We start from the raw sequence: 12,757 nt of genomic DNA, 5'->3' as shown, positions 1-12,757 counted from the left end.
TCTTTAATACAATGATTGTTGTATCTGTAGGAAAGGCCCGCTTCATTTGAAATCCTTGGCATCATTTAACTCAATTTGTTTTTCCCCATTGCTTGATTAGCATACCAGCAATTTGGTTTTGGATAAAGCAATTGCTGCTGAAACAATGCATTACATTTAGGACTCAATTTAGATAAATAAAAATCCAAACTTGCCACTGGACAGTTTATATCTTCTGATTTTTCATAAATACGGAGCTCTTGACGGTTTTCATGGGAATCAACTCCATGGTGAGTTTTATTGGCCTCGTTATATGTCATTTTGTAGTAAGTATGACCCTTGTCATCTTTGAACTTTCCAAAAGATGACTTTTTCAAGCTGTTTAGCCCCTCCTGTCCTCGTCTACCAAAATTTAACATCAAGTCCCAGAAAACTTTATTTTGTAGTGTTACTGGTGAATCTGTGTTAAAAACCCCACTGGAACACAAACGCTGTACGTCTCCTTCAGCTACAGGGTTTTTGTGCACCGTAACATCTTTGTCGTCTCTCTTGAGGGTTTTAATCATTCCCGTTATTACATGATTAGATGTCATAAAGGCATTATCTTTCATTAAATTAACATTACGGTTAAATGGTGGACTTGTGAGATGACGGGATATTGCTGCACGTATTCCAACTAATGCAGATTTGGAATAATCTGTCCCTTTCTTTGTTTGCAAGCTTAATCTGTCGTTTAATATGGATCTTTCAAGTTCCTCAAACTTGTCATTGTATTGGTTTTCTGTCTTTCTGTCAACCATCCTGAAATTATAATTTTAAAATTATTTTACTATTAAAGTTAATGTGAATATTCACTTTAAAATTTGTAATATGCAAATTTGGAAAGGAATGATGTTTTGAGGCCATTATTCTTTATTTTATTTTATCAGTTAACCGATTCGCAGACCAAATTTTTTTCAACACTTTCATAAAAATTTTTTTAAATTTCATGCTTATTTTTTACTAGATATTAGATTGATACATACACGTGTAAAAGGGACTTTCAAACTTTGTGAACTTAAATACTAAAATACTAATATATACAAATATTTTCAGGTTGAAAAAATGTAAGCTAACAAATTAAAAAATAAAGGTCTTATTAATGCGTGGTGTAGTCAGAGGTTTAAGATAAACATATTTTTTACGTCATTGGATCATTGTCTTGAAATTCACAATATTCATCTAAAATTTGAGCTTCCTGAATAGTCTTATTGTAGTACATATACACACGACATGCAATGATCATGGATACATTTTTAGTTCATGATTTGTTTTTTTAATGACAATTAAAATTTAAACTGAATGACCATCTTGTTGCATTTGTAAATGGATTGGAAACCTTGGTGGTATATTGATAATTACGCCTATTTTTTTAATAGGAGAATAGGGTTCGATTCCCTGCTAGGTTCAATCCATTTTATTATATATGAAACAATTTTGTCATTTCAGTACTACAGTATTAATAACCTGTACTTTATTTATCGTCAGATCATATCTTTCGTACTTCGAATGAAATTGTTATATGCATGCTTTTTCAATAGCAAGAAAACCCATAATACGATGATAGTATATTGTTGTGTACAAGTAATTTTTTTTTACCTCTGAAAAGGCGCACTCCCCAATCAGTTTGTTGCTTAGTTGTCTCTTCCACTCTGGCCTGAGCCAGCATATCTATGTGCTCTCTGCTTGGCATTATTTCTTTGAACCTTGGTTTCTTTAGAGGTGGTTCTGGTTCTAACAATTGTTCTGGTTCTAACACTGGTTCTGATTCTACCACTGGTTCAGGTACACCTTGAGTGAAAGTTATGGATGATAGTTCGTCATCTGATTGTGAACTCTCATGCTCAAACTGGAATATGGTTTCTTCTGTGAGGCGATTAAACATTGAAGTGACAGAGGCATCGCAAATTTCATGCCTAAATACTCTCTTGGTCTGTCCAGATGACAAAGACTGAATTACATATTGAACAACAGAATGTTCTTGTCTGTGGTGGTCTACAATCTTATAAAGTTGTCCTCTGTGGTCTACTTTTAGCCCAATTTGCAACGGTATTGTCCGTGCGTATTCCATTTTGTTTGTAAACAAGCAGACGATATATGCAATGTGTTTTTTCAGAGGGAGGGGTTTTGAACGGCCAACATGAACGTTGCTGTATCTAGGTCAAATATGTAAATTGCGAATTGTAACACATTGTTGTCATTTTAAAAGTATTAGTAACAAAATGTGCATCATTTAATAGTTTAAAAGTGTTTGAAATTAATGAAATATATTAAATGCATGCCAATTTGATAAATTTCATTTTTCTGCAGTAGTCAATATACGCATGTTCAAACAAATTTAATTGGATTTCGATCATGGGTTTGTTTACAAAGCTAAAGAAGCACGTCATATTAGAATTGTACTTTTGATATGTTACTCCTGCCTTTTTACGAGTTATCAATTGGCCAATATGGCCAACAATCCATTTACACGGTTCGGGAATATCTATTTTACTACTTCCACTTAGGTGGCATGTTATTAATTTTTAGAAATGATTTACTGTAAGTTGCTTTCTTGCAACTTAATATTTCTTAACATTGCAAAGTAATTCATAGTTCTTGTGCTATGTCATAGATTTTGGTAAAATTAGGCATACAAGTTTGGCTTCCTAAACCATACCTGAAAATCGAAAACATTATCCATCTATCTGTCTTACTTTCTTAAATATTACTGATTGAATTCTTTCATAATAGGTAATCATTTGTATAGAAAGCACATAATTAAAGGCAACATGAGTACACCGCTGTTCGAAATTCATAAATTGATTGAGAAAAAACAAATCCGGGTTACAAACTAAAACTGAGGGAAACACATCAAATATAAGAGGAGAACTACGATACAACAGAAACACAACATTAAAAAGTATCACACACAGAAACGAACTATAATATAACAATGGCCATTTTCCTGACTTGATACAGGACATTTTAAGAAAATGGTGGGTTGAACCTGGTGTTATGGGTAGCCAAACCTCCTGCTTTTATGGCAATGTTAAATATAACTGGCAAAAAACGTTCTTAACTTTGACTTTATGTCGTCAAATCTTCAATTTCAAGTCCATATATTTCACCTTTTTTAAAGAATTCAATCAGAAATATTTCAGAAAATACAAGGAATAAATACACTAATTTATCGATTTTCAGTTATAATTCAACGCACAAGTTATATGCAAAATTTTCTGTGATATAGACCATCTACTGTACCTCGACCTTAAATTCAATATCACATCGAATCGGAAAAAAATAACTTTCCGAAAAATAATATCAAAAGTTGATAAATAAGGTATAATCGATTAAGAATAATGATATCTGTTTTTCTATTAAACGCATAGAAAAGTAACCTAATTTTAGATTTTGTCCTTCGGGATATAATAAATTCTCATGTCATGAAAAACGTATTAATCATGCCATTTTCATGTAAAATGTCAAAGAGAACTTAGTTTAAGGACGTTCGCTACTTTGTTTCAAAATAACAAACTTTTTAAAACACTGTTATCAATTGATAGTATATAAATAAAGGACCTAAAAAAGCAGAAAAAATGAAGGGTACGTGAGCTTGCTTTCTAGATATAAGCCATTGAAAATTTGGCGAGAAATGATCCTCTCCAGATTTTTCATAAATTTAACATTGGTACCTTTTTTCTTTCAAAAACTGAAAAAATAACAAGAATTTTATAAGATTTTTGTAATAAAAATATGAAAAGAAAAGTAGGGGCTAGCTAGCAAATTTTTCAATGGCCCTACATGGATAAAACCAGAAGATTTCAAATATTTGGCAAAAATTCAAAAACAAGAGGAGCGAACATCCCTAAACATCTTCGACTGCTGAAACCATCGTTATGTTAGTTCTAGTTGTGTTTGTCACAATGCTTCCGCCATTTCTCTCCGTGTTGGAAATGTCTGCAACTTTGGATCCCATACAACACACTTTGGCTCCATGACAACACGCTCTGGGTCCATCACAACACATTCTGGATTCATGAAAACAATTGTTGCTTTCGCAGCACTTTTTACAGAGATTCCGACAACAGATGCGAAGTTTGTACAATCCGAAAATACACAATCCATTTATTAATGGAATTCCCACGACAATGCCTAAGGTTACAAGAACTGAAGTCTTTACTGTGTCTTTCCAATCCAATGGTGGATATATAGGATCATTATCAATTCCAAGTTGGTAAATCAATGAAAACATTTCATATATAGATCCAAATATCATTGAATACGTCACATGTGGTAGACGAATTTCTTTTGCACACACAAACATATTCAAAACGACGTACCCCGAATTTATTGCATGAAACTCGATACCTGATGGACTTAAAGCTGAAAAAGAAAAAAAATGGGGTACAGAACACATAAAGGAGTTAACTCTACAAAAATCAGCTGAACGTTTTAATCACATACTACATGTATTAGTAGAGTGAAATCAAGCTTCTCAATGATAAAAATTAGTGTTTGTCAAACTGCTATATACCAAATGAAATTATTCCTGTAAATTATGTGGTTCAAATTATTTTGAAATTTTGATATTTTTGTCAACAGGTCAAAGTAATTATTTTGTAAAAATTTTATGAAAATTAAACCAGCAAAATCTATTTTAGTCAAAATGTTGGGTACCCCCTTAAATATTACCAAAACATGGCATATACTAACATGGGTGAATATCAGTGCGATCGAAATAATAATATATTTATTTATTGTAATATTTGGACATACGTAGTTCATTTAAAAATAGCATAACATTATTTATTCTAACGTTTGTTTAATAAAGAATGCTAAAAAATTCTTCAATCTATCTGCTTCTATTTTGAACGGAATCATTAAAACATGGAGTCAAAACATAGATAAAGAGTTGACAAATAATATTAAATTTCATAGAATCACACAGGTAAGCTACTCTCATAGATACTTACATACTTGCATCTCATCAGAAAGAGCTGTTGCTAAATAATATCCAGGTGTGATACACAATGCAGCTGTATGACTTGTATTAAATAATACCCAAGACAACTTCAAATACCATGGCATCTTAATATCTACAACGATATATAAAATGCTGATGTAATTTTACGTGACAAGATTTAAAAATTGCCAAAAAAAACCCTCCTAGATACCACCCCTTAAATTTTGAACGTTAGACGCGCGTTTCGGCTTCAAAAGACTCATCAGTGATGCTCGAATCCCAAAAAAGTTAAACCTAATAAAGTATGAAGTTAAAGACCATTGAGGCCCCTAAATTCCGAAAAGTACAGCTAGGATAATCTATTCCTCGGGAAAAAAATCCTTAGTATTTCGAAAAATTCAAAGTTTAAGGAACAGTTGATTATAAGAAAAACGTAATGACCATGTCATGATATTTCATTTCAAAACAGAAATGCTGACAACTGTGGGCTTGTAATATCATCGGGGAGCAAACCTACACCAGCAGTGGCTGACAACTGTGGGCTTGTAATACCATCGGGGAGCAAACCTACAGCAGCAGTGGCTGACAACTGTGGGCTTGTAATACCATCGGGGAGCAAACCTACAGCAGCAGTGGCTGACAACTGTGGGCTTGTAATACCATCGGGGGGCAAACCTTCATCAGCAGTGGCTGACAACTGTGGGCTTGTAATACCATCGGGGAGCAAACCTACAGAATCAGCCACTGCTGCTGTAGGCTTGTAATACCGTCGGGGAGCAAACCTACAGCAGCAATGGCTGACAACTGTGGGCTTGTAAAACCATCGGGGAACAAACCTACAGCAGCAGTGGCTGATTTCCACTTGTTGAGCAGGAAATGATTAACATTCCTGTTTCTGTTATAAAGGGATTTGCTGTTTCTTTGTGTTATTTTCCTGTTTTGTATTTGTTGTTTTTTATATATTTCTTTGTGTTGTATACCCTGTTTTAGGAAAACCAGTATTTTCAGATTAAGTTTCATATTAGTCTACTTTTATTTTCTGAGATAAGGGGTCTGTACGAAAAGATTTCATATATTCTCCAACTCGGTCAAACGTATCCTCGTAATTACCGAACGAATGATATTTAATGTCCAACACTTGGTTCAAGGATGCGAGGTGTTGGTACTATATAGCCTTGAACTTCGTAAACCTCAAGGTGAGCCAAATCGAAAAAATTCAAAGCACATCTGGAAGCCTTGTTACTAATATAGGACCGCCAATTAATCGATTCACATACATTTAATATACTGGTATGCAATGTTTGGGTGTTTGATATAACAAGCTGCTACCTTTTTTAAATACACAAATACTCTAATGCAAAAAGTCCAATCAAAACTATAGTCTGATAAATATTTGAGATTGTTCTCATTACTTCGGGCTCTCACATCAGTGGATTGAAATTACAAATGCGAAAAAAACAACAGTTTTACTGTTCGCTTAATAGTTTATATGCCATTGGAAGGTGGGTAGTTTAAATATGCATAATAATATAGGAAATAAATAGCCCGGAAAACAGTCTAGAAATATTCATATGGTATTGCATTAATTTGCTAATAAAACTGGAGCTATCATAGAGTTTTTATTGTACTCACGTATGTAGTCAGGGGATGTATCACAGTTTCTTTTGTTGTTTGATAAAGTCTACCGTTTGATTTTGTCAGATTTTATGGACTTCCCCTTTTTGAATTTGAAATGGAATTCGGTATTTTTGTTAACACTTTTTCCTGAGATCACCTTCCACTTATAAAATGTTGTCGAGGTGGAAATGTTATTGGGTCACGTGTGACTTCTTTTTACAAAATTTACAGAATCGAAAGTCTGTAAAAGTACCTGTTTGTGATATTTTGTATGCTCAGGAAGTTGAAATATTAGATTTTTTTGTATATAGATAATGAAAAATTAGGATATCATAATCTCTTTGGGTGTAACCATATCGCTATTCCACTCGAAGAAGTTTGGGAGGGATTTGAAAATGTGTGAAAAGTTGTAACATTTAATAATGAGAATTAGTTTTTCAGATTTTTGTCTTTTAGTTTGTATACGTATTATATTTGTCGGAAAAGGGGGTAATATTGTGTTATTCGGATTGTTTATGATTTAATGTTTTGTGTCCTTGTTTTTGTTTTTACTTATGTTTACTTAGTTTGCGTCTTTCCTTATTTTAAATGTTTAGTTTTATATTCAAAATTATTTTTGTTAATGATTAACACAAAACACAAGAAGTTTTTGTCATACACCCGATTAATCTCTTTAAATATGTCACTTGCCTTCACGTTGCAAACTTTCCTTCTTTTTACAGTGCGCGATCCAAGTTACAACGCAGTCTATAAAGTTATATATTATAAGCAGCAAATATCCCCAGTGTGTTAGATAAATGAAATATGATTTCTTCTTTTCTGTTTCTTTTATCGAAAAGTCAACTAACATCCATATAACATGGTACAACAACCAAAATGTAGCCCATATCGGATAAAAGACATTACATCCACATTTACAACACTGAAATAAATTAAAATGTTCAGGACCATTATATCTGAAAATTACAGTGGATACTTACGGTAAAAAAAAAGTTCATATGCATTATGAGGTTAGACAAAACAGCCTTGTATTAAATGGGTATTATCATTTAAATAATTCATCTCTATATAAAAAGTACTATATTGTGATCACTAAAAAGATCTAATGTTCATCAAAACAGTAATAAGTGAAATCTATATACTTTGGATTCCCTGGGCATTTCTAGAAAACAACCTTCCAAACAGTATAATATTCGTATGACTTATGATATATTCATAAAATATTTTTTTACACAATCGATTCTGCTCTCGTTTCGTTTTTTTTTCTATAACATGACAATGAGGATCAGTTGAGAAGCAAATTTTAACATAAAAGAGATGATTTCAGCATCCTAATTGTGAACTTTCCATTTTAATGGAACAATATTCCATCAACGCCTGCATATGGAGTATACATCTCCCAGTTGATACTATTTTTCAGTGCTTGTATTTCCTATCATGATTTCCTGGATCAACTGATAATTAATAATGATTTTCTTAGTAAATTTTTACACTTGTTTCATAGTTATCGTGTTGGTCAGTATTTAGTTTTCTATGTTGTGTTGTGTGTACTGTTGTTTGTCTTTAGGATTTTTATTTCTTTTTTTGCCATGCATATGGTGTTGTCAGTTTATTTTAAACTTATGAGTTTGAATGTTCTTTTGGTATCTTTCGCCTCTCTTTTAGAACGACAAGTCTTACTGGTAGTGTACAACAATTTCCGTACAAATAACCACTCCGTTGATAAATAACTATCGTTATGTATATTTATCTTCACAATTTCTTTAAGTAACACTAACCTACCATAAAATTGTATTGTTTGTCTTATTAATTGAATTACTCTTTTGTAATTGGAATTACAATGGACTAACGACTAACTAAATCCAATAACAAAAAAGTAGCTTAAATGAACAATAAATATATAACAAATGTGTTCTATCTATTGTCATTTAGAAACTTAACCTAGTTTTTACTAAAACGGCATAATCGCACAAAGGACTAAATATATGACGAAAAAGCATTTTAACACGAATTGAAAATAAAATATTTTAAGTTACATAGTGTGCTAGTGACCCAATACGATATATATGGAATTACTGACCCAGAATATATCGTATTAGGCCAGCAGAAGCCAGCCTCCGGGTGCAGGATTTTCTCGCTGTGTTGAAGACCCATTAGTGGCCTTGGGCTGTTTTCTGCTTTTTGGTCGGGTTGTTGTCTCTTTGACACATTCCCCGTTTCCATTTTCAATTTTATCTTCTCTATAAATACAAAAATGTCTGTTAAGAAGCTGTGTTTATCTTTTGACTTCTTTTTTCGCATAATGATTACATGTTTTCAATGAATAATCCAGTCTGATGACCATGTTAACTGAATCTATGACCATTGTAGTGAGGGGAAACCATCAATGAGGTTGTGAAACGATTTTACAACAAAAGAGGGTGACATTTAGTTTTAATGTAGCACTATTCCAGTATGGCAAGCATATGGAGTATATATCTCCCAGTCATTATGCGAAAGATACCTAAGGGAAGTTCAAAAACATAAGTCGAAGACAAACTGACAACGCAATGGCCAAAAAAGGAAAAACGACGAAGAATCAAACAACAGTTCACAAAATTAACATAGAAAAATAAAGATTGAGCAAGACGAATACCACCAAATAACCTATTGTTTTTAATGTTCCGCTGTGTACCTGAAGCTTCCTCCTCTTTTCACATATATTATCATGGTTATACTTATCGTAACCATAGTCCCTATCTCTTTTTGTGAATTCAGGACTTTTTATTTAAACAGACACGGTTTGACTTGTCATGCACTGCACGAGAGTGCCAGAAGTAGAGCAGGATCTTCTATCCTTCCGGAGCATATCACCTCACCGTTTGTTTCTAGTTGGGTTCGTGATTTTATCTGGTCGTTTTTTTTTTTTTTCATTTGACATGGTGTTTGTTTGCATTTCTTTTTACTTGTGGTGATTTTCTGTCCCTTGTGATAATCTCCTCCTTTGGTAGTACAAAGATGTCACATAGTATTAATGTATTTGTGAAAAAAAAAATGAACCATGATCTCATCAGAAATATAGTTTACCCACATTATCATTTGTATATAAAGCTTGATTTTCAAGCTATATCTGAATATTAATGCCAAGATCTAAAATGATGGTGTTTGGTACTTTTTCCATTTTTGGATTAAATGATAGAATTTGAGATTCCTTTACTCTTCCTAAAGGGTATGTAAATATTGCAATAGGTACCATTTTTTCAATTTCTCATTTTAACATGATCAGTTGTAGTCAAAATATCTGTAAGTTCTATACAGAAGATGTTTTTAATTTTCTATGTTGTGTTTATATACTGTTGTTTGTCTTTTGGTCCTTTTAGTTTTTTGCCATTGCGTTGTCAGTTTATTTTCGACTTATGAGTTTGAATGTCCCTTTGGTATCTTTCGCCTCGCTTGCTAAATGTGTATACTTGTTTTAAATTCTTTATTTCAAACAATTATGTTATCGAATCACGCATTGTTTTTATTTGTTTGTCTCATAAGGCTGAAATTGAAAAATAGTATTAATCATCTGGAATGAAAGCCTCCTTTTGGTTTTGATATGCATATATTTTACATGATTGTTTAATTAGATATCAATTCAAGCAATTCGACAGTTTTTATTGATATAGGAGTGTGCTAACATGTTTTTAAGTTGAAGACCTTCCACGCAAATTGTTCGGATTTTTGCATTTAACCTTCTGTGTTATCATGATGAGCGATTTGAAACAATGACCAGATTATAACAAAGCGCGTTCTGTACTGTTCAACAAATTCCTATTAAATTATCTGTAAAAGTAAATATATTCAATCGAGCTGATTTTTGTGTGGAAAACAAGTTAACTCACAACGAGTTACATATAACTCTCCGTTCTACATTATTGCCAGAATGAGTTGATAAGAGTAAAATATTGCTAATAAATATGTTTATATTTTATTGGTTGATTGTTTGTTGCTGTTTGCTTAGCGCCCATTAGCAAATATATTATACATATCCAGAACGTAATGTTTAATCGGGTGATACTTATCCTAACCATATAATTGAACACGGTGTAAAACTACAAATAACATACAAACCTCTGAAGAAACAAATTTCACTGGTGACTTGTTACTACATCCAAGCATCGACCATTGAACTTTATCTCCTACTTCTCTTTTTGCAAAATTTTCAATTTTCATTTTGGTTTCAAAATTACAGCATTCGTATACAGGATCTGCCATGGCAACTTTCGAATAAGCAGTAGGTTCGATAACTGTTAAATTGTATTTTTCATCCACAACTTGCTACATAGAATATTTTCGTTTCAGAGCTGAAATTCCTGTATCAACAAAAATTTACTTGCGATGACTAAATAGAAAAATTAACATATACCTATTCATATGGATCAGAACTAATATGCAAAGTGCAGTTGAAATGGAATTAAAAAATTCAATAGGTTCATTGTAATAATTGTTCCCATTCACAAAAGGTAGCGATATATAAATTGGCTTATATCTCATATTATATACTATCTCACAAGGCTATCGAAAACGTAGTACAAACATATCGTGGTCTTTTTTACAATAATCAAAATGAATTAAAGTAAAGACAGAATGAATGTCAATATCCATATAATATGTTTTAGAGAAACAATTCACGATTGCAAAGCAGGTAGATTAAAATTTCCAAATTGAAAGCTCATTGGTGCATTTCCTTATCAGAATAAAATGCGTCGTTATCAGAAACTAAAGTTTCAATTCCCTCATGAACAGTTGACCTTAGATGATTTTAGCTATTCTTTTGGGTCCCGTGTGGTCATATATTAGCTCTTCGTGTTTTCAAATATTTACAAATCAGTGGCTTTCGTTATGTGTTGTTTGAGCTATCCTGATGAAGATTAATCCAGAAAAGCGCTTCGGAAGAAAAACAAAATGTAAATTGTTATATTCATGTTTTATACAATATTTAAGGGTATATTAGTCTGATTTGAAACCGGATTCACACAGCGTTTGGTTTATGCAAAAAAGGAGATGCTTTTACTGTGAACGTCAATAGTCTCGATTCCCTCTATTTTTCTAAGATTTGTATATTCAAGTAGAAACAACAGTAGTATACCGATGTTCAATTCTCATAAAGCCTTTTAGAACATACAAATCAAAACTTCTTTTTCGTTGATTAGCAGGTAAACTAATATTTCCAAAGTTCATATTATAGATTAAAGTGCGTTTGTATGAGAAACTAAGGTGACAACTCCCGCAGGCAAAGTTGGCCTGGGGTAATTTCTTGGTTTTTGTAGTTATTGTGTGATTGAACTGTGGTTTGTATTCGTTTGACCCCATATGTTAAAATTTGCATTTAGAAAAAAAAAACCTTTTGTATTTGGAATATAAAAGACTTGTAGTTACTATTTCTGAATATAAGGCCTCTGGTGATTTCCTTTTTGTGCTTCTTTGTTACATTTGTTTGTTTTTATAGTGATTAAGATGATAACACAATGTTGACTGCTGTACCCCTATTTTTGACAGTTTTACCTATTGTGTCTGTTTGTTTAGTTCACGCATCGTTGTCAATATAATGGAATATGATGCGACTGTCATACAAGTGAGAGGTTTAGCTAGCTATAAAACCAGGTTAAATCCACCATTTTCTACATAAGAAAATGCCTGTACCAAGTCAGGAATATGACGGTTGATATCCATTCGTTTGATGTGTTTGAGCTTTTGATTTTGCCATTTGATTAGGGACTTTCCTTTTTGAATTTTCCTCGGAGTTCAGTATTTTTGTGATTTCCCTATTCTGTAGACATATATATTTCACATGACTTCAATATAGAATTAAATGTTTTCTTTTGTAATTTTATTGGGGTGTAAAAGCGTTGACCGAAGCGCGGATTCAATACAAAAAATAGCATTTAATTCTCATAATTAAATTTGTATTCTACAACCATGAAATTACGAGTTATTGCAAATGTTTCGTTTGTTTTCGTATGCATTGTTGTGAAATTGTCATGAAAAGCACGTGCTGTCATAAATGTTGAATTTTATTGAGAAATATTGGAATGCCATTTCGGTTGAAAACCTATTAAGGAATTTTTTTCGGACATTAGAATTAAGCCCTCTGGAGTTAATTTTTGCACGCAATGTAGGAAGAGCTTTAAACCTATAATAAATTACTACAAT

At 32.5% G+C, this 12,757-nt stretch overlaps 1 protein-coding gene across 1 annotated transcript; it reads right to left on the bottom strand.

Moving 5' to 3' along the window:
• Nucleotides 1-3,173: 3,173 nt before the first annotated feature.
• Nucleotides 3,174-10,970, bottom strand: LOC127721496 (protein rolling stone-like). The gene is made up of 4 exons (XM_052228258.1): nucleotides 10,676-10,970; nucleotides 7,271-7,502; nucleotides 4,974-5,096; nucleotides 3,174-4,383 (listed from the first exon to the last, which is right to left on the bottom strand). The coding sequence occupies exons 1-4, from the start codon at nucleotides 10,817-10,819 to the stop codon at nucleotides 3,866-3,868; spliced, it is 1,017 nt and encodes a 338-aa protein (XP_052084218.1). The 5' UTR covers nucleotides 10,820-10,970; the 3' UTR covers nucleotides 3,174-3,865.
• Between the last annotated feature and the right edge of the window lie 1,787 nt (nucleotides 10,971-12,757).

This window comes from Mytilus californianus, unplaced genomic scaffold (genome assembly GCF_021869535.1).
Source record: "Mytilus californianus isolate M0D057914Y unplaced genomic scaffold, xbMytCali1.0.p SCAF_12, whole genome shotgun sequence".
In the NCBI taxonomy this organism is placed as follows: Eukaryota; Metazoa; Mollusca; class Bivalvia; order Mytilida; family Mytilidae; genus Mytilus; species Mytilus californianus.
This window is presented reverse-complemented; position numbering and strand designations above follow the sequence as displayed.